This window comes from Lucilia cuprina, chromosome 6 (genome assembly GCF_022045245.1).
Source record: "Lucilia cuprina isolate Lc7/37 chromosome 6, ASM2204524v1, whole genome shotgun sequence".
Lineage (NCBI taxonomy): Eukaryota > Metazoa > Arthropoda > Insecta > Diptera > Calliphoridae > Lucilia > Lucilia cuprina.
The window spans coordinates 11,219,282-11,241,562 of NC_060954.1; the positions used below are offsets into that span (position 1 = coordinate 11,219,282).

The following is a 22,281-nucleotide window of genomic DNA, read 5'->3' on the forward strand; positions in this document are numbered from 1 at the left end:
CTAGACTATAGACTAGACTGTAGACTAGACTATAGACTAGACTATAGACTAGACTATAGACTAGGCTATAGACTAGACTATAGACTAGACTATAGACTAGACTATAGATTAGACTAGACTATAGACTAAACTATAGACTAGACTATAGACTAGAGTATAGACTAGACTATAGACTAGACTATAGACTAGACTATAGACTAGACTATAGACTAGACTATAGACTAGACTGGACTATAGAATATTATCCAGACTATGGTAGCGACTATAGTCCAGGGTATAGAATAGACTATAGTCCAGACTATAGACTTAGACAATAGACTCGAATATAGTCCAAACTAAATACTAGACTTTTCTTCAGACTATAGTTACGATTAGACTAGACGGTAATTTTAAAAATATAACTTAAATTAAATAACTTTTTGGTTGTTAATTTCCTAGAACCAAACGTTCCATGAACCGTGAAAAATATTCCGGTTTAGCTGGCGAAGAGCATGAAAACGATGACACAACCAAAACATCTAAAACCAATGGCAATAAAACTCAAGACAATAGTTTAATGTCTATGTCCATGACCTCTTCCATGTGTAGCGAAAGGTAAGTTGAAATTGAAGAAAACTAAACTTATTTAAAGTTTAAGTTAAAAAAAGCTCTCTTTTAGTAAAAACTTGCGATAATTTTTTTGTAATTAACTGAAGGTTATTAGTAGTTTAAGTAATGTTGGATTTTTTAATTTTGTAGAAGTAGATTTTGTGGTTGATTTTTTTCTTTTTTACACGTTGTTAGTTGTTTTTGTGTATGTATGTACTGGAATCAAAACGCTTTAGAGGAGTAAACCACTCTGTTACATTTATGCTCCCCATTGTTGACAAAACTCTTTCGAAATCTCTTTAATTACATGCAGAAAAATCACGAATTCCACTACAGCAGCAAAACTAAATGAACCACAGGAAACAGCAACTTATAAAGAACATACAAATATAGACAATTGCTCTGTAGGAAGTCGTAAATGTACTCGTGACAAAAGTCAAACTCCTCAACTGCCACCTACAACAACAATAAAAATGAATGCAGTTGCTAAAGCAACAACAGAATATAAACAACAAAAACAAGAAGAATCTATCATAAATCTTAAAATTCAAATGCCAGAACTACAACTTATGGGTGAACAAATGACTGCAATCGCTATAAATAAAAAACTAAAAGTGGATGCTTTGACAGCGGCCAAAATAAAACCCCAAAAACCAAAACATCTTCAACAGCAGCAACAGCTACCAGATTTAAAGAAACACCAACAAAAAGCAACAAAAAAATCTAATCAGAAATTGAAAACAACGGATGTTGAGATAAATTTACCGGTTATAACATCGAACATCTCCTTAGAACAAAAGAAATCTGTCAGTGATTTGTCTTTAAGAACAATGCGTCGTCGCGTCAATTGTTTGCAAGCAGCAGAAGAAGAAACAGCGCATAAAGCTTTTATTAATGATCATGATAATCATGTTGTAAATAATAATGTTTTGAATCATTATGAAATGAAATCAAAAGGTATTGAATATATATTTTTTTTAAATTTGGATTTGAGTTTTTTTTCGTTTTCAATACTATTATTTGAAGTTGCAGATTTAATCTGATTAATTTTCTTTTCAATTGAAAAAGCTTTTCACAAAAACTCTTTTTTTTAATGAAAACTTTAAAATCCCAAAATGATCTGATTTTATCAATCTATAAAATCTTATATTACACCAGCAGTTAAATGAGAATTCCACAGAATTGTATCTTTTACATCAACTCATTCTAATGCCATTGAACTTTTTCTTTATTGCCGCCTCATTTGTAATATAAACCATTAAATTTCAAACTTAAAAAAAATAATAATTATTATTCTTAATAGTAAATGAAAAACTAAGGCGATTAAAAAAAGTGAGCCCATACCCATCTAAACCAAATAATAATAATTATTTATGTTTTGCATATATGACTCCATACTTGAGAAGAACAACGTTGTAGCAAATAGGCTGCCATTGTAGAACACTTGAAGTAATGCAGCGCAATTATAAAACATAAACAAACTGTTTATTTTACTTTAAAAAGCCAATTTTATAAAATTATGAAAAGCAACGTTTGAGAAACGAAAAAAAAAACAACACCGATTTTAATCCATTACAGTGGGTGAGGAAGGGGGGAAATTTGAATAAAAACTAGAAAGATCATATAAATAGTGCACAATATAGAGAACACAGACTAGACTTTAGACCATACTATAGAATAGATCATAGAGCAGACTATAGAGTAGACTACAGTCTAGATTATAGACTAGACTATAGAATAGATCATAGACTATTCTATAGTCTAGTCTATAGACTAGACTATATACTACACTATAGACTAGACTATAGACTAGCCTATAGACTAGACTATAGACTAGACTATAGACTAGACTATAGACTAGACTATAGACTAGACTATAGACTAGACTATAGACTAGACTATAGACTAGACTATATACTAAACTATAGACTAGACTATAGACTAGACTATAGACTAGATTAAAGACTAGACTATAGACTAGACTACAGACTAGACTATAGACTAGACTATAGTCTAGACTATAGCCTAGACTATAGACTAGACTATAGCCTAGACTATAGCCTAGACTATAAACTAGACTATTGACTAGACTATAAACTAGACAATAGACTATACTATCGACTAGACCAAAGACTAGACTAAAGACTAGACTATAGACCAGACTATAGACTAGACTATAGACTAGATTATAGACTAGTCTATATATTAGATTAAAGACTAGACTATAGACTAGACTATAGAATAGACTATAAACTAGACTATTGACCAGACTATAAACTAGACTATAGACTAGACTATAGACTAGACTATAGACTAGACTATACTATAAACTATATACAAGACTATAGAATAGACCATAGAATAAACTGTAGACTAGATTATAGGCTAGACTTTAGACTAGACTATAGACATGAGAGACTACAAAATGGAATATAGATTAGACTATGGACAAGACTATAAAATAGACTAAAGACTCGACTATAGACTGGACTATAGACTGGACTATAGACTAGACTATAGACTAGACTATAAACTAGATTATAGACTTGACTTTAGACTAGACTATAGACTAAACTATAGACTATACTATAGACTAGACTATAGACTAGACTAGACTATAGACTAGACTATAGACTAAGCTATTGACTATACTATAGACTAAGCTATTGACTATACTATAGACTAAGCTATTGATTATACTATAGACTAGCCTATAGACTAGACTATAGACTGGACTTTAGACTAGATTATAGACTTTAGACAAGATTATAGACTATAAACTAGACTATAGACTAGACTATACTATAAACTATATTCAAGACTATAATATAGACCATAGCATAAACTATAGACTAGATTATAGACTAATCTATAGACTTGACTATAGACTAGATTATAGACTAGGCTATAGAATAGACTATAGGCTAGACTTTAGACCAGACTAGACTATAGACTAGACTATAGTCTAGGCTATAGACTAGACTTAGTCTAGGCTTAAGACTCTACTATAGACAAGAGAGACTACAAAATAGACTTTAGATTAGACTATGGACAAGACTGTAAAATAGACTATAGACTAGACTATAGACTTGACTACAGAGTTGACTACAGACTTAACTATAGACTAAACTATAGACTAGACTATGGACTAGCATCGACTAACGTATAAACAAGAATATGGACCAGACTTTTAAGGTTTTATTACAAAACACACCACTACTTTAATTCTTTTGATAACTAAACCACTGTGCATTGCATTTAGCTCTCCACATTTTAGCAAGACATGCGAACTAATACTGCAAATGCAAGTTCAAGCGTATAGTTTTTCAAAAGAAATATTTACACACCAACAAAAAAATACACTAATAAATATAAACAGACAAAAAAAAAAACACACACATCATATGAAACGAAGCAAAACTTAAGAAGAAACTGAATTAATTAAGAAAAAAAACTTATACCGACAAACAGGAAACTCAGAATAACACCAGATAAATCTTCCAAACATTATACAAGTATTGAAAATGAAAAATTAAAAGAAAAAAACACAAATTACATAAATTTTCTTATGAAATTTTTACTGAAAAATTTTGTTGCAGCAAATGAAGCGCCAGCAGAAGAAAATGTGGTTTTAACAAAAAGTTTAACATTTTATAATTCTTTCAAAAACGTAACAGAAAAAAGTGAAAAGTTATGGCCTGAAGGGGGCAACAAGGATGACAAGGTGTCGGAAAGAAAAATGACTATGGAACAATATTTTGAGAGGGAAGAGCAAGTGTTGGGTTTAGACAAGCATACAACTTTCAAAAGAGAAGAGAGGGAAGGGGATCTTGGTTTCAGTCTCCCTAAGAAGTTAACTGATATGGAGATGTTTGATTCAGAGAAAATAGTTAAGACTAGAGAAAAGGATTCAACTAATCCAATTGATGATTTGTGTCCTTTAGAAGAACATCAGCAATCCACAGATTTACTGAGAGAGCAAGACATGATAATGAAACAAACTTATCCCGATTGTGATCGTGATAGCGACTGTGAAGACGCTATAAATGAGATATTAAACTCTATTCCAAAACTAGATATACCTACAACTCCTATAAAATCCTTAAAGAAGCAAAAACATCTTGCTGAAGATTTGAAAAAGAGTACAGGTAAGAGTACAGAATCCGAAAAGAGAGATAAACTTAAAAAATCTCTCAGAGAAACAGAAACGGAAAAGAATGTTACCATTAAAGAGAGTAAAGTAAATGAAAATCAAATAAACAATACAAAATCTGATGGAAACCTTAATAGTTCTGAACAATCTCTTAAAAATTCAGGAGAAAAAGACGCACAGGAAATGGAAATCTACAAAGATTGTCTAACAGATTCCGATGAACTTCGTCGTTTTAAAACAAAAGAATCTAAAAAAGATGACTTGGAAACTTTAACAGATTCTAAAGTAGACAACAATTTGGCCGAGTTGGACTTAAAGATATTAAAAAGTTCATTTAAATCTCATACATTTATAAGAGATTTGGAACAAAGTTCTTATCACCTAGAAGAGTTTAAAGATGATTCCGATCAAAATAAGCAGAAACCTTTAAAATATTCTAAAAGTTCTGAGGATTTATGTGGAATAAAAACAAACCCTCGAAACCCTACTTCACCCAACAAACGTAATACGAAATCCCAAAGAAAACATTTAAAAGAAAGCCCTGACACTCCTAGAACACCAAAAGCTTTAAGATTACCACGTCTAGGTACACCACCTCCTGCCCAACTGTCTAGAACAGCTCCTACAACACCTAAAAGTGAAACTTCCGAACGTCTTAAGTCTCTTAATATCTGCCCAACAAAACGTAAAAAAGTTCTAAGACAAACTGTTAGCTGTTCGAATAGTTTACCCATGAAAGCTGTTCTACCCTTTCCTAATGATACATTAAAACTTTGTGGGGTAATATCAGCACCACAATTGAAATCTAACGGCCTTAAAGGGAATAATGTAAAAGAAAGTGTTAGAGTAGAAAAACTGGAGTATAATGAAGAGAATAATATTGATTTTATGAAAGACGAGGAGGAAAAGGAGGAGCATAAGGAGATTAAGGTTATAAAAGAACCACCACTCACGCCACAATTGAAACGTAACAAGTCATTTACCGTCAGGTGGGTATTGATTTCATTTAATGCAGGTGTTGTACAACTTTCGTTTTCTTTGTATGTTGGAGGGAAGGGGGGGTGAGGGTTTTGCTGAGACAACAAGTATCGCAAGTTTTATTTATATTTTTAAGTAGTTGCATAGTAGATTCTAACAAATTTCCAGTTAAAATCTCTTGTGAAAGATTATAGTTTAGTCTTTGGTCTTAACTTTAGTTTAGGCTTTAGTCTAGACTATAGTTTAGGCTTTAGTCAAGACTATAGTTTAGGCTTTAGTCTGGACTATAGTTTAGGCTATAGTCTGGACTATAGTTTAGGCTATAGTCTGGACTATAGTTTAGGCTATAGTCTGGACTATAGTTTAGGCTATAGTCTGGACTATAGTTTAGGCTATAGTCTGGACTATAGTTTAGGCGTTAGTCTGGACTATAGTTTAGGCTTTAGTCTAGACTATAGTTTATGCTTTAGTCTGGACTATAGTTTAGGCTATAGTCTGGATTATAGTTTAGACGTTAGTCTGGACTATAGTTTAGGCTTTAGTCTGGACTAGAGTTTAGGCTTAAGTCTGAACTATAGTTTAAGCTATAGTCTGGACTATAGTTTAGACGTTAGTCTGAACTATAGTTTAGGCTATAGTTTGGACTATATGCTAGTATACAGTTTGAACTGTAGTGTTATTATAGTCAAGTCTTTGGTTTTAACTATAGTTAAAATGAAGTCGAAAATCTGTACTACAGTTTAGCCTATAAACTGGACTTTAGTTTAAAATAAAGACTATACTTTAGTTTAGAGTATATACTTGACTATTGTCTATTCTATAATCTGAAATATAGTTCAGTTTATACTAGAGACTAGTCAAATGTCTGGACTATAAACTTTTCTATAGACTGGACTATAGTTTAGTCTACACTCTGAACTATAATTTAATTTAGTTTACAGTCTAGTCTATTGTCTGGAGTATAGTGTAGTATAGAGTATAGTTTAGTTTATTGTCTAGTCTTGGTTAGTCCATAGTCTGGACTAAAAACTTATCGATAGAGTGGATTAAAGTTTAGTCTACAGTTTAAACTATAATTTAGTCTAGTTTACTGTCTAGTCTAATGTCTGGAATACTAAGACTATTGTCTAGTTTTAATAACTTAAGTTTCTTTATCTGAAAAACCCGCCCTAAGTAACGTTAATGCTTACTGAAGGACACAAAACATATATTAAACTAGGTTTAAACAAAGAATGTAGATTACCTTTATCTGAAAAACCCGCCCTAAAAGAGAGCTTTTAATTTTATCTGAAATTTTTTTCATTATTTAACCAAGTTTTTCTATCTTAACTTTATTACAACTTTTAGTGGTTTGCCCGACAATTATGATCCCTTTTTGTCGGCCAAACGTCAACTCGAAGAGTTGTGCTCACCCACAAATGACTCAGCGGATATATCAACCACACCCCAAACACCACAACTGCCCAGTTTACCGGCTACGCCGAATAGTAATAATAACAACAACAACAATAGTAGCATTAGTAAAATGTCTACATCACTTATACTCAGTTCGTCAACACCAAATAATAATAATAATACTACACCTAATCTAATGACAACATCACAAATACCACAACAAACACAAAAAACTCCAACTTTAGCAAGATCTTCTAGCTTTAGACGAACATCTTCTTTAAGGGGACCTAGAAGATCTCCCATGTTATCGACACGTCCACCATTATTTGCACAAAAACATCGTCCTACCATACAAAGAGGATTATCGGATGAGGGACCTATTTCTACAAATTTCCTTAAGCCCGAAGAATACGATGAAATGCCCGTTAGATCGGTATGTGTTAATGATTTTGCAGTAAATAAAAGTCCACGGGTGGTAAGAAGAGATACATCGGCTTCGAATCGTAAACAACCATTGAAATTGAATATAAATGCTGCCAATGCTAGTGGTAGTAGTGCAGCAGCTTCACCTAATATAATGGAACCCGAAGTGGTGGCAAGCAATAATACGGCCTCTAAATATGTTTCAAAAACTGATTCTTTGGCAGTATTTTTAAAATATGAACATGAGTTGGAGAAGTTAAATCAAACGGCTGCAGATAATGAGCTTAAAAAGGAGACTATATTAGAGGTTAAAACACCCTCTACTGCTGATTCAGTAACTACCACACCGGTAGCTAATCTCGATGGACCCTTAAATGCTAAAGAGCTAAAGGATAAGAGTAATAATTTGAGTAAACAAAATTCGGCCAAAAATATAAAGGCGGATATCTTGGCAGGCACTGAATGTAATGAGCATTATGAGGTAAATGTTAAAAACACAAATGAAATGGAAATAAGCAAATATGGACAGCAGCGTTTGACGCCATTGTCCTCTAAGCCAGCAACTCCTTTAAGTAAACCTCAAACATCACAAGTCTTACAGCAGCCTACAGCTAGCTTAACACCTTTGAATGTTAAAACAAACCTAGAGCAGAAATCTGCCCCAAAATCCCCTAAACCAGTGGCCTTAAGTTCTATATTTGGTGGTGATAATAATAAAACTGTTAAAAATGCTTCTCATCTTTATGCAGAACGTAAAAATTCTATGGGTTCTGATTATATAGATCCTAAATTGATAAATAAATGTGATAATCTTCCAATTAATTTAAATCTGAAACGTACAGATTTTAAACATTCAGATTCTGATACTTCCGAAACACGTGTGGAACAGTTTTCTTCCTCCTCTTCATCAGATTCTGCGGCTCCGGCCAAGAAAACAACAACAGCAACTAGTCTTCAGCAGCAAACAAAGTTTTTGCCCACAGTTAAGCAGCAGCAACAACAACCAGAACAGCATCATATTCCCCAACAGCAGCAGACCTTAAACAATAGTCAACGCAACTCAGCCGAAGGACGTAATCTTTTGAAACGGCGCATACGTTTGGGTCGCAATCAATTCCTCTATGATGCTTCTCCAGAAGGAGATTCCTGTTGTTCAGCCGATGATGAGGGTGCCAATCGCTCTTCTCTGGAGGGAGAAACACTATTGCAACATAATCTTCTAAGAGAACATGAAAAGGCTTTTGAGAGATTAACCTCACAACAGGTTAATCCAGTGGATGCGCCCTTTATACCACCTTTGCCGGCTTTTGATGATTTTGATTTTGAGGAATTCCTGTCATCATTTGAAAATGATGAAGAACAATTTCCTCTCTTCAAAGATTGTAGAGAATTTCTTATGAATCGCACATCGAAAAAACAAAGATCGATGTTAATGCCGAATTCTGCAACACAAAACCAAAACAATACACACTCTAACACTCACAACATCCACAACAGCAACAACAATAACAACAACTCTACGAATTTCAAAAAATCATCTTCTCCACAAACATTCCCCCCGCTAACGCCTCAAACGCACACAAGCGGCAGTGGCCAACACTTTCAATTTCCCTCTTTGCCTCAGCATCCCAAAAATCTATTTAATTCCTTTTCCCTTAACACTAGAAGCAGAAATAAATACGATGAACTAACAGCCACCACTAGCAACACCAAATCAACGGATACTTTTTGCCTTAACACAAACACAGAACAATTCCAAGATCATAATAGTCTCAATCAGAAACGTGAAATATTCATCAGCATAGAGACGGAACAAAATGATCTAGATAAATCACCCATTTCACCCAATTCCATACGTCATATGGTGGGTAATCCTCAGACTGTGGTCGAAGTGGAAGTCGATGCAGCCCATGACAATAAGTTTAGTAAAATATCAGATGATGATGAAGGTGGTGAATTAGGTCAAAATATGTGTCGAACGAAAAACTTTTCAGCTCACTCCATGCTCGAACGTTTGCCCAATGTTCAGCTGAATAATGCGAAAAATTTAATGCAAAAAATGCAAGAAGATTTTCGTCAAATGGGCGATGAAATGGCTGGTAATTTAAGGCTAACTACTACTGCTCCCATGGATGTGAATATGAATAGCAAGGTCAATATGATGACAGCAACTAGAAAAACGAATCGTACGGCTGGTACACCCAGTGGTGATGCTTATGGTGACTCAGATGAATTAAGCAGCTTAGATGGTTATCCTTTATCTTCGCCCAATTCACGTTTGGGTGTTAGTTCAAAAACGAGTGCAGACTCGGCCTATGGAAGGTGGGTATTTAAAGTTTGCAAAAAACTCTTAAAGATTTTATTAAATTTTTATTGATTTTTTTCTATTTGTAGTCTCTCTCGTCAACGTTCTACGGAGCTAACAACCCAACGCAACTCTAATCGTTGTCGTCCCCTGACCTCTAATACAGCTAATTGTTTGCTTAATCGTCCTCTTACAGAGGAAAACACTCTAGGACGTTCTAGACAATTAAGTGCCTCTTCAAGCAGCAGTTCAGAACATGCTTTACCACCCCTAACTAGCAGTAATAGTTTTCACAAACAACAACAGCAACAACAACAACTCTACAATAATAACAATAACAATACAGATTTAGAGGAATTAAGACGTTATGAACGTCACAGCAATAATAATAATAATAACAACAACAATTATGAATTACCACCCTCTCATGTCTCTCTAACAGGAGCCACAAATTCTCATACAAATTTGGAAACATTACAGCAATATCCCTCTAACTCTACCATGAGCTCAAGTATGAAAGTGTCGAAATTCTGTCATGAATGTGGCAGTAGATTTCTACTCGAACAAGCTAAATTTTGTATGGACTGTGGTGTTAAACGTATAGTATTGTAGACAAAAAAATTTTTTTTAACTGTAGATTGTGAACTATTTGTAGTACTACCTACTACTAAAAACTATAGTTAGTAGTTAAGTTCTTTTTTTTTATTAAATAACAATTAAACTTATATTTTATTAACTTTGTTTTTTAATATACATAAAAAAACATTTATTTAGTTTAATAAATAATATTTAACTTTAATAATAATCTATATTTTTTAACAATTTCTCAAAAGAACAATAACGATCACAAATTAAATATTAAAAATAAGAAATATCTAATATAAACTGCTAAACCAAAAACGAATAATACTAAACAAATAAAACAAAAATTGTATCAAAAAATTTACGAACAAAACTGCATTAAAATCAAAACGATAAATTATTTTTTAACATTTTTTTAATAAAAAAAACTATACAGTTTTAACTTTAAAGCTCTCTCTTACTTTATTTAGGTTAAATCCTACATATAACGTTTATGTTAAATACAACACTGTTATTATGGCCAGAGGTCTGTAATATATTCCTTTACAAATTGAACTAATCAAGATACTCAACAGATTATAAAACGATCTATAGTCAAACTACTATGGAATAGGTTGTTGGCTCTAGCGCTTTTAGTTTAATCGAAAAACGGAACTTTAATGGACTCCGGTAGGTCGTTGTTGTTATAACAGTTCGACTGTGGCCAATAGTTCTTTTCTGGGGAAAAAACTTTCGGTTGATGCAGCTGTCGCTGGGTTGACAATCTTTGGCCGAATATGTCTCGGGTCGTTCCGGAACGAAGATCCAATTGTCGTGGGAACGACTACGGTAGGTTAGTGTTTAGTGTTCTAGTCTGGTGGATCGAAGGTGGTGGATTCGATTTCCATCTGAGGCACTAGTTAAGGAGCGCACAAGAGGCTCGATAGAGGCCTAGGTGTATTTCTTTGTACAAACAACCTCCTTTCAAACTAAACTAACTTCGTTCAAACTATACACCCTAACGCTTCTAGTTTAACCAGAAAATAAACTTTTATGTTTTCACTTAAAACATCGAGATTTGTTTACATCCTTTTCGCTTTTGACGGCAACTAAATGTAAATACAGATTTTCAACCTTTTCATACCAACCATAACACCCCTAGTTTAGTCAGAATCCATTCACCATCCTTTTCACCCTAGCACCTTTAGTTTAGTCAGAAAATGTTCTTTTATACAACAAAATAAAAATTGTGTTTAAAAAATAGTCTTTAGCCCAGATACTACATTTCAATAATCGATAGACTATGGAACTATATTATATCGAGAGATGAAAGAATAGCCTTTAGTCGAGTTACCATAAAATTGCCTATAGACAAAAGGCTATAGAACTGTCCGTAGTCGAGAGGCTTTAGAATAGTATTTTGTCAAAAAAGCTATAAAATAAGCTATAGAGGAATGGCTACAGAAGACTCAATAGACAGTAGACTAAGTTGGAAGACATTAGAACTATATCGAGAACAAAGAATATAGACAACTGAGGTAAAGTCGAGATACAATGGATCTGTTGTTGGTCGAGAGAACTGTCTATAGTTATGAAACTAAAGGACTGTTTATAGTCAAGAGGTTTACTTACAATAGTATTTAAACGAGAAGCTATCAAAATAGTCGACAGACTAAGAAACAGGCTATAGTCGATAGTCTAAAGAAATAGACGAATGAATATAGACAATTGTCTAAAGTTTAGAACTATCCAAATTTCTGGGGATAAAGAACTGTCTATAGTAGAGAAAATTTCGAACTATCTAAAGTCGAGAAACTATAGAACTTTCTAAAGTGTAGAAAGTATTAACCTTTCTGAAGTCGAGAGTCTATGGAAATGAGAGGCTATTGAACTGTCTAAAGTCGAGAGACTATACAACTGAGAGGCTATATAACTGTCTTAAAGTCGAGAGACTATTTAGTCAAAAAAGCTATAAACAAAGATTTACAAAAGACTCCCTAAGCAGTAGACTAAGTTAAAAGTCAATAGAAGTATATCGAGAACAAAGAATATAGACAACTGAGGTAAAGTCGAGAGATAATGGATCTGTTGTTGGTCGAGAGAACTGTCTATAGTCATGAAACTAAAGGAATGTTTATAGTCAAGAGGTTTACTAACAATAGTATTTAAACGAGAAGCTATTAAAATAGTCGACAGACTAAGCAACAGGCTATAGTCGGAAGTCTAAAGAGAAATGTATAGACGAGAGAATATAGAAAACTGTCATAAGTTTAGAACTGTCTAAAATTGAGGGACTAAGGAAGAGTCTATAGTAGAGAACATTTCGAACCATCTAAAGTCGAGAAACTATAGAACTGTCTAAATTGTAGAGAGTATTAATCGATTGAATTGTCTAAAGTCGATAGACTATTGAACTGTCTGAAGTCGAGAGACTATAGAACTGAGAGGCTATAGAACTGTCTTAAAGTCGAGAGACTATTGGCCTGTCTGAAGTCGAGAGACTATAGAACTGAGAGGCTATAGAACTGTCTATAGCCCAAAGGCTTTAGAATAGTATATATTCAAAAGACTATAGAATTATCTATAGTCGAGAAACTATTGAACTGTCTATAGTCAAGAGTCTATAGAACTGTCTATAGTCAACAGACTATAAAAATATCTATAATCAAGGATCTATAGAACTGTCAAAAGACAAGATACTATAAAACTGTTTATAGTCAAATGACTATAGAACTGTTTACAGTCGAGAGACTATAGAACAGTTTACAGTCGAGAGACTATAGAACTATCTATAGCCTAGAGATTTCAAAACTGTGTATCGTCAAGAGACTGTTGAACTATCAACATAGAATAGTTCAGAGTCTATAGAACTGTCTATAGTAAAGTTGATATACTATAGAAATGTCTCTAGTCGAGAGACTATAAAAATGTCTATACTCGAGAGCACATAGAACTATATATAGCTTAGAGATTATAAAACTGTATATAGTCAAGACTGTAGAACTATCTTTATAGTATATCTCAGAATCTAAAGAACTCTGCATATTCAAAAGACTATAAAACTGCCTGCAGTTCAGAGACTATAGAACTTTCTATAGGAAAAGAGACTTTAACTTTGTTTTAATAGTCAAGAGCCTGTAGAATAGAAAGGCATCTTAGAAATCTTACTATAATATCGGTGTTGTAAGACATAATTAATCAAATAAACTAATGGTCTTATTCATAAACTTTTATCGAAGTTTTATAAAATAAATAATACTTTGTTGATTTCAAATTATTTAAAAAAACTGCCTTCTAAGCTGAAATGTTTTCCAAGTAAAGTGTTTAAAATAAATTATAACAATAATAAAAATTGCCTTATTTTAATGACAAAATCATTATATAACATTAATATATATATATAGAATCAGTTTGACATTGTATAGTTACTATTTCATAAATTCGTTTTGTGTAACTATAAAATTAGCCTTTGAAAACTGAGCTTTAAATATGTATTAATTAAAGAAAAAAAAAATTAAAACTAAACCAAATTTATTAAATAGAATTTATACTTATTCCCTTAATATATATTTTTCTAAATTATCATTTAAAAAATAGATGTTTAAAATATAATATTATATCATATTATAAATCGTAAATATATTTATATAGAAATACATAATTGTCACAATGACCGGCTTTAAATATTAACCATTTAATAAATATTGTAGTTTTTTGAAATATTAAACAAAATAATATTTTTAATAAAAAGTATTTCTTACCATTAAACTAAACATGTTGTTAACTATTTATAACTTGAAGATAATAGGGTCCAAGTTCTTTAGAAAAGATGTGTCATTGGTCTATTTATTTACTTATTTATCTATCTATCTATCTATCTATCTATCTATCTATCTATCTATCTATCTATCTATCTATCTATCTATCTATCTATCTATCTATCTATCTATCTATCTATCTATCTATCTATCTATCTATCTATCTATCTATCTATCTATCTATCTATCTATCTATCTATCTATCTATCTATCTATCTATCTATCTATCTATCTATCTATCTATCTATCTATCTATCTATCTATCTATCTATCTATCTATCTATCTATATATCTATCTATCTATCTATCTATCTATCTATCTATCTATCTATCTATCTATCTATCTATCTATCTATCTATCTGTCTATCTATCTATTTCAAAAAATTTACTGTACTTTGTTCTTTATTTCTTTCTGTAGCTCCATCTACCATGAAGAAAATGAAGAAAAGTTTTTCGAAGGCTTTAAAAAATCTCACCAACCTATGAGTGGAAGGGGACTTCGCCTGTGTTTTATGTACATTTTCTTCCAAATAAATATATTTTTAAACTTTTAAATTGTTTTATTATAAGGATTTGTTTAATTTTAAGAAAATTTAATAAACATCACTTTGAGCTTTACTTTATTAACAATGTTACTTATAAACCCGGGTTCAGAGCTTTCTGCTATAATTCAATATAATTAGTTTTGAATTTGTTGTCATTTTTTTTAAATAAAATCAATCAAAACTATTTTTTCTGATTTTGAAAATTCCTGAAATTTGTTCCGTTTTCTCAATTTTAAATAAATTCCAAAATGTACACTTCCGATTCAAAAAGACGCCCCGCTCAAGTAATGCTTAAATCTACAATAAATTTAAGAAAACCCGTAAATCTGCAAATTCCTACTGTTGTGGACTCTAAAATATTAAAGAGAGAAAATGGTTTTACTCTTCCAATACAAATAAATAATTCCAATCTTAGCAAATCTAAATTTACCATTTTAAGAAACCCCAAAGAACCAACGGTTGCAGCATTAAATTCTAAACAAAAAGCAATAACAAGAAGAGACAACAAAAAATTCGAAACTAGCGAAAAATCCAATATACCAGTAATTTCTCGAAATAAATCTAAGCCCGTTAGTAGAGTTCAAATAACTTCTTTAAATAAACGAGCAGATAAACGTAATAAAAATCAAGTGCCGGCACCACAAGAAAATCAATTTGAAGAAAATTTCAAGGAAAATGTACGCGAAATTACTGAAATGGCCATACAGACAAATGAACATGAAATTTTAAATCATGCTTTAATAGTGGGTGATCTAAAGATTGTGATACCCTCGAAATCTATAACAGATGAAATTGATAAATTACGAAAGGAAAATGAAATTAAAAATCTTCTAAAAGCCACACGTAAATTTGAAGAACATTCTCTAAGAGATGAACAGCATTTAGATGATCTAAAAGAGTTTCTAGATAAAAGTTATGTTACAAGAAAACCTTACAAATTTGGGGATAATGGTTTAGAAGAAGATCGTAGGTATGATAAAGAAAAACTTTTAAAGCAAAGCGGATATTAAGAATTTATTACCTATTTCTTTTTTAGAATTATTGATTCCATGGACGAATTGTTAAAACGTGAAAGACCTAAAACCGAATCAATTACCGATATTAGAAGTCGTATCAAACATAAAGAACAAGAGCTTTTAAGCTTATTTGAAAATTTTCAAAAGAAAACTGAACTTTTTGCTAACATTAATGTTTGAGATGTTTGTCTTGTTCGTTTAAAACAGGGGTAAACCATTTTGTTGATTTTATTAGTTTTATTATTAATTGTGTTTTGCTATTATTTATGAAATTAAATTTGAATTGAAATTTAATGACTTGCTTTCAATTAGATAGATGGATAGATAGATAGATAGATAGATAGATAGATAGATAGAAAGATAGGTTGATAGATAGATTTACAGACAGACAGACAGATAGATAGAAAGATAGATAGATAGATAGACAGACAGACAGACAGACAGACAGACAGACAGACAGACAGATAGATAGATAGATAGATAGATAGATAGATAGATAGATAGATAGGTAGATATATAGATAGATAGATAGATAGATAGATAGATAGATAGATAGATAGATAGATAGATAGATAGATAGATAGATAGATAGATAGATAGATAGATAGATAGATAGATAGATAGATAGATAGATAGATAGATAGATAGATAGTTATCTGCAAGAGTTATACTTTACCTTTAAATTGTTATTAGACCGCTTCTTTCACACACAAAAGTAAAAGACAATACATTTCATAACCTCACAATTTTATTGCATTTTCCATTACTTCTCTTAAACCACACAATACTGGTAAAGATATTGTCGTGCTTTCCTATGATTACCACTAGCCTTATAGATAAGATGTAAATTAAATGCAATTTCCTGCTCCAGACCTAAAGTCTCTTTATTAGCTTCCAACATAGGATGTTGAAAATCTAAAGCCTTTTCATAGTATTCCACGGCCAAATGTACAAGACCAGCTTGATGATAAATACGTCCTATATTATAGTTGATTTCCTGATAAGCTACACAACTTTCAGGCGTCGACGTAGAACTTGTTCTCAGTTCAGCATATTTATGAGCAAAAGCTATGGCCTGTGTGACAGCAGCACATTTGCGTAAAACTTTCTTTTGCAAAGAAACCTGTTGGAAAATACAGGCTATACATAAGGCTATTAAGGCGGTAGGTTGTTCCTTAAACATGGGCACATAAACATTAAGAGCATATTTATATGAACTGCAGTGCAAATGATAATGTGCCACAAATATGCGCATTTGTTTGGACAAGGGATTACGAGCTATATGCCGATTTATGTAACGATGATAACGTAAATCTTGACCTTTTTGTATCATCAACGACAAGAGATTCCACAAGGGTATAGAAGCAGTATTTTTGCTGATCAATTCACGTAAATAGGAAAACGCTAAAGTGCAATCATTGTTAAAATAACAAGCCAATATAATGATGCGTTCCAAATCGTTATGATAGCAAATAAAACGTTTAGTGGTCACCATGGTAAAGCACATACGCTGCAGAGTACTATAGTTTTTATGCAAAAATCCTATGCGCATTAATTCCAAAAACAATTGATACTCATCGTGAACTGATAAATTGTCCGAGGCCGATGTATTTGTAGATTTGCTCACCTCCAAGGCTTTGTCAGCGTCTTCACCTATTATATTACGCATTTGCAAGATATTCTTAAGACCATCAGGATTGTAAAATGAGCCACCATTTGCTGCTGCTAAAATTTCTTCTCTATTACGGAATTTTAGCGATTGTCTGCCTAACAAAACATAACCAATTTCTAGGAATTCTTCAATTTCATTGATCTGCTGCAGCATTATACAACGTTCATACAGCAGACGAGCATGCAAAGGTTGACCCTCTTGTTCGCCTGATTGCTCCAATGCCTTAACAGCTTCTATATGGCGTCCTTGCTGTTTCAGCAGAGCTGATAGTGTAAATTTAGCTTCATAACAAAATGGCGCCAATTCTACAACTTTAAAATAACTGTCTATAGCTTCATTACACCGATTTAAATGACGCAAACATTCTGCCTGTCTAAGCCAAACAAAAGCTGGACATTCTATAAAATCACCATCGGTAATGGGTCGTAACAGTGCTATGGTCTCGGCATATTTGTGCTGTTGCATTAAAGCCTCTGCTATATCGCAATATAAATTTAAACGATCATTTTCGAAAGGCGGTATATGTTCGTGTATATTTTGTATTAAATAGCCGAGTAAATGATCGGCTTTGAGATTGATAAGGGCCACACAAAGTTTTACACGAAAATCTGGCACAAAATCATCGGGTATAACGCAATAGAATACTAAATCAACTTGATCATCCTTTTCGGTTTCCAATTCTAAGTTGGTGCGCTCTTTAAGGCATTCCAGAACCTAAAAAAATAAAGTGAAATCGTTTAAACTTGATCATAGACAATAGTTCAGGCAATAACCTAGACTATAGTTCAGATTATTGAATTGGTTTTAACTAAGACTATAGATCAGATTATGCTCCATACTATAGTCTAGATTATAGCCCTGTTATTTCTATTACAAAGATTTTCACTTACATTTTTATATTGTTTATTCAAAATACACAATTCCATGTATAAATTCAAATCCTCCAAAGCGAAAATATGACCACATAAAAAATATGCCGTTTGCATGGCTTCCAATGCTTGTGTATACTTATCCAATGAATGAAAATATTTAGCCACATTTTTCGCCGTCACCAGACACAATTCATGTGCCTCAGGCGGACAGTGGGGTATCATTTTTAAATAGCAAAACATGGCAGCCGATTTAAGACCCATCATTTCCAAGAGACGTGCTTTACGCAAACGTAAATCATAATCAGAGTCATGAATCCTAATCGCACGAGTATAATAGATGCGAGCTCTTTGCAAGTTGCCCTGAGCTATATGCATCTCAGCTATACGTATCCATTGATAGCGATCACTCGAATTTAGATGTACGGCTATGGTGAGGAAATTGAGAAACTTTTCTGTATCTCGGGACTCATAGATTTCGGCTAAGGTAACAAAAGGTTCAGCAGCCAAAGGATTTTGTCGTATAATTTCATAACAGATCTTTTCGGCCATTTGTATTTGTCCTCTGGCAAAACATAAGTTAGCCTCACCCATTAAGCCTTGTAAAGCAGCACTTAGTTGTGGTCTACGCCGGCCGGGACCACTGCCCATTCTAGATGATTTACTGGTGCTGGCCGCTTGTTCGCCAGCTGGCATTTTACGTTTTTTTAAACCTCGAGCTTTAGCATTCTCTCCATATTCCAATTCCAAACAGGTATTAACATTTTTACTAACCACACCACCAGAGTCAACGCCACCACCCGTATCATTGGTTTTTGTTGTCGCTTCTTCTACATTATCATCTTCGTCTTCATCCTCTTCCATTTGCTCGTCTTCATCTTCTTCGTGAGGTTCTAATTTTGTATAAATATCCGGAAAATCACGTTCTCCACCCAAAAATTGTTTAATTAATTGTCCTTCTTCCTCTTCCGAAGGTTGACTTAGCATTTCTTGATCCGGCTCTTCCTCATTGCTATTCAGTATGGATACTACTTTTAAAGGATTTGCTTCTTGGAACTCCGATAACTCTGATTCAGATATATCATTGCTGTCTATTTCTTCTATAATTATATCACTTGAATTGGTAATATCCATTGTATTTCATTAAAATGTAGTTGTTTTTTTTTCATAAAAATTGCAATTTTGTTTAATAAAAAATGTAAATAAACAAATGTCGTACGGTAGTGCTGCCAAGTTAAAGGTTTTTTCATAAACATTCACAATAGTGCATAAGGCGAGTTTAATTAACAGCTGTTTATTGTTTTCTAAAGATTGTTTTTGTTTACATATTACCGTGAGAAATGTACTAACTAACGTTCTAATTGCACAAGTAAAAAATATTCAAAATGAATTACAGAATCTACTTAGTAAATCCTGACACAAACAATGAATAATTAAGCAATTGTTAATTTTAAAAATATGTTTTTTTATCATCATTTCTTTTATTATATAAAATTAATGCGATTTATCCACTGTTGTCAATAATTCTATAAATTTAAAACACAATTTAACAAAAATTTAACTTTTAGTTATCGTACTCGAATTATACATATGAAAATTAATAACATAACGAGATATAAACTTTTGAATACTAATAAAAAACGGTTCATATGGATGGAAAATAAATGTAACTAAATCACGGGGATTAGCAATAAATTCAAAATCAACGGGCCTCGCTTCTGTAGGTTGTTCCAAAAATACGCGAAACTTTAAAAGGCCCGTAGTGCGATCCCAAAAACGTATAGGCTCTAAACTATTAAGTCTAGGCCTCTCAAGAGTGGAAATATAACGATCATCGTAGTTAAAGAGAGAATAATCCAGATAAGGGCTAGTAGAGAAACTTTGTGCGCTAATGGGTAAGGTGGGATTAAAACGTGCAGCCGCTTCAGCAATGCCACCAGCGAAAGAGTTGAGAGCTCTTTAAAATTAAATAATATAAATTAACCTAATTTTAAAGAACTTAAGAGACAGACTTTATACTTACTGATCAAATGCTGCTCTAAAGAAATCATTATTACTAGGCGATGATGCATGCCAGGGTATTTGCAACGAGTGTACATTACGAAAATCATCACAATAGTTGCGCAACATTTGCAATAGTTCTACTGAGTCTTTGGAGTAAATTTTCAAAACTTCTTGCCGTGTTATATTATAAAAAACATAAATTTTAAAACTTTTATTAACATGATCGACATTACTGCCCACAATCATTTCCAGTGGCATTTGTGTTTGTCGCTTCTCATAACGCAAGAGTAAATTATCGCTGTCAATCAATTGCATTTTTAAAATAATCATGCGTTCAACCTGTTAAGATGAAAAGAACTACATTAACTACATTCTATAGTGCAGCATATAGGACTGTTCTATAGTTTTAACTATAGACTATACAATAGTTTAAGCGATTTTGAAAATAACACATTTTTAATCATTATTCCACTAACCTGTGCAAAATTCTTATAGAATTCCCTTAGTTGGAGTTGTCTTTCATGTGGCGACTTCAGTTCCATTATTTCACGATACATAAAGGCCAATATTTTTTGTTTTAAATGAGAAAATGGTAAATTATGACAAGGATTAAGACTGATATTTGTTGTTTGAATATGAGCAAAAATACGATCACGATCCAAATCACTACCAAAAGGACCCACAGTATACAAACGTTTAAGTTTAGCACCGATTATATCCACTTCAACTAATTCTATACACTGGCGATAGGTGGATAGTATGGCTAGAGTGCGATCATATACGGAAACACTATGATTATGGGAGAGTACTATGAAATCATGTTCCAATTTGTAAGTATCACAAATACGACCGGTACGTAAATCCACCAAATAAAATGTATAATCATATAGTTCAGTATCATCAAACAGATCGGGATATTGATGATAGGCTAAATAATTTGGAAATATAGAGCCACCTGAAATAGAGGCCAAAAGCACATAGCGGCCATCATCTAAAAATATGCTAAATTCACGATTTAAATAATGCCGTGCCGCACCAGTCGATCTTATTATGGGTAAATTGAACTTTTTCTTAAATAAACTATTAAATAGTTCTTGTCTTATGCGCAGCGACTGTAGTGAATGATCTGCGGCCGTTATGCATTCTGCCGGCTGTTGGCTTAAGAGTTCCGCCACACTGGCAATACCCTGATAGTGATAAACATCCAATGATTTTTGATCGTTGGTGAAAGCCAACAAATATTGTCCATCGGGACTAAATTTGCGCAAAAAACCATGAGGTTTGTCTACATTCTGTACGGTAAGGCGAGGTGTTATGCTTTTGTAGAAATTTCTTTCGTGGAAGAGAAAACGATGCGGTATGGGATGACGACGTCCGGGATTTAGATTTGATTCACGCACCCATATATGATGTGGTAGATTTTGTGAGGTGGTATGATGCATAGGTGCAATATTTCTTTAATTTTTTTTTATATTTTATAAATAAAATTAAATTAATAAACAATTTTGAAATAATATAAACAAATTTAGGCAAGTAATAGTGCAAAATAAGTAAAAAAGAAAATAATAAATAAATTTTGTCATTCACAATAGAGCAAAATAAGACGAATGTAAACAAGATATTATTAGTCTATTATTAATAAATTTTACTGTCAAACATTATATATAAAAAACTCACCACACAAACAAAAGAAAAAACTTGGCAGCACTTATCAATGTGAAAAAAATTACAACGCCAAAAACTAAATTCATATTTTGATTTTTTTGAAACCTTTTTTTAAATAAGTTATATTTAATTAACTCAAGCTAAACAAATTTAAAATCAATCTACAGATTAAATGTAGCCTTGTTGTGAGTTACAAAAACTCTTCTAAATTAAGAATATTTTTTCTAGTGTATCTCAATTATTATCAACCCTGTGTAACGGTAGTTTTTTTTCAACAAAATGATCAAC

General features: G+C 32.5%; 4 protein-coding genes across 5 annotated transcripts in view; 2 read left to right on the forward strand and 2 right to left on the reverse strand.

Annotated features, from left to right (window-relative positions):
• The window catches only part of LOC111687990 (formin-J), a 15,914-nt gene extending 1,080 nt beyond the window's left edge, over positions 1–14,834 (forward strand). The window contains exons 3-8 of one of the 2 annotated variants that reach the window (XM_046953404.1): positions 439–594; positions 902–1,545; positions 4,188–5,730; positions 7,067–9,859; positions 9,932–10,353; positions 14,641–14,834. In XM_046953404.1, coding sequence (XP_046809360.1) covers positions 439–594; positions 902–1,545; positions 4,188–5,730; positions 7,067–9,859; positions 9,932–10,353; positions 14,641–14,708 — 5,626 coding nt within the window. In that variant the 3' untranslated portion in view covers positions 14,709–14,834. Of the gene's footprint in view, positions 1–438; positions 595–901; positions 1,546–4,187; positions 5,731–7,066; positions 9,860–9,931; positions 10,645–14,640 lie in introns of those variants that run through there. The other variant, XM_046953403.1, reaches the window with a different exon arrangement.
• An 84-nt stretch (positions 14,835–14,918) lies between these two features.
• LOC111687994 lies at positions 14,919–16,077 on the forward strand. Its single transcript, XM_023450485.2, has 2 exons — positions 14,919–15,737; positions 15,804–16,077. The coding sequence occupies exons 1-2, from the start codon at positions 15,016–15,018 to the stop codon at positions 15,961–15,963; spliced, it is 882 nt and encodes a 293-aa protein (XP_023306253.2). The 5' UTR covers positions 14,919–15,015; the 3' UTR covers positions 15,964–16,077.
• A 442-nt stretch (positions 16,078–16,519) lies between these two features.
• LOC111687992 (general transcription factor 3C polypeptide 3) lies at positions 16,520–19,549 on the reverse strand. Its single transcript, XM_023450483.2, has 2 exons — positions 18,346–19,549; positions 16,520–18,169 (listed from the first exon to the last, which is right to left on the reverse strand). The coding sequence occupies exons 1-2, from the start codon at positions 19,456–19,458 to the stop codon at positions 16,556–16,558; spliced, it is 2,727 nt and encodes a 908-aa protein (XP_023306251.2). The 5' UTR covers positions 19,459–19,549; the 3' UTR covers positions 16,520–16,555.
• Positions 19,550–19,781: 232 nt separating this feature from the next.
• LOC111687993 (DET1 homolog) lies at positions 19,782–21,890 on the reverse strand. Its single transcript, XM_023450484.2, has 3 exons — positions 20,805–21,890; positions 20,348–20,667; positions 19,782–20,281 (listed from the first exon to the last, which is right to left on the reverse strand). The coding sequence occupies exons 1-3, from the start codon at positions 21,768–21,770 to the stop codon at positions 19,882–19,884; spliced, it is 1,686 nt and encodes a 561-aa protein (XP_023306252.1). The 5' UTR covers positions 21,771–21,890; the 3' UTR covers positions 19,782–19,881.
• Between the last annotated feature and the right edge of the window lie 391 nt (positions 21,891–22,281).

What these genes read in the sequence shown, in the direction of transcription:
- LOC111687994 (XM_023450485.2), top strand. Translation starts at nt 15,016, where the DNA reads ATGTACACTTCCGATTCAAAAAGACGCCCCGCTCAAGTAATGCTTAAA. An exon ending in GGTTTAGAAGAAGATCGTAG is followed by an intron (nt 15,738 to 15,803) that starts GTATGATAAAGA and finishes TTTCTTTTTTAG; the next exon opens with AATTATTGATTCCATGGACG.
- LOC111687992 (XM_023450483.2), bottom strand. Translation starts at nt 19,458, where the DNA reads ATGGATATTACCAATTCAAGTGATATAATTATAGAAGAAATAGACAGC. An exon ending in TGAATAAACAATATAAAAAT is followed by an intron (nt 18,170 to 18,345) that starts GTAAGTGAAAAT and finishes TTATTTTTTTAG; the next exon opens with GTTCTGGAATGCCTTAAAGA.
- LOC111687993 (XM_023450484.2), bottom strand. Translation starts at nt 21,770, where the DNA reads ATGCATCATACCACCTCACAAAATCTACCACATCATATATGGGTGCGT. An exon ending in TCTATAAGAATTTTGCACAG is followed by an intron (nt 20,668 to 20,804) that starts GTTAGTGGAATA and finishes TCATCTTAACAG; the next exon opens with GTTGAACGCATGATTATTTT. An exon ending in TTTAGAGCAGCATTTGATCA is followed by an intron (nt 20,282 to 20,347) that starts GTAAGTATAAAG and finishes TTAATTTTAAAG; the next exon opens with AGCTCTCAACTCTTTCGCTG.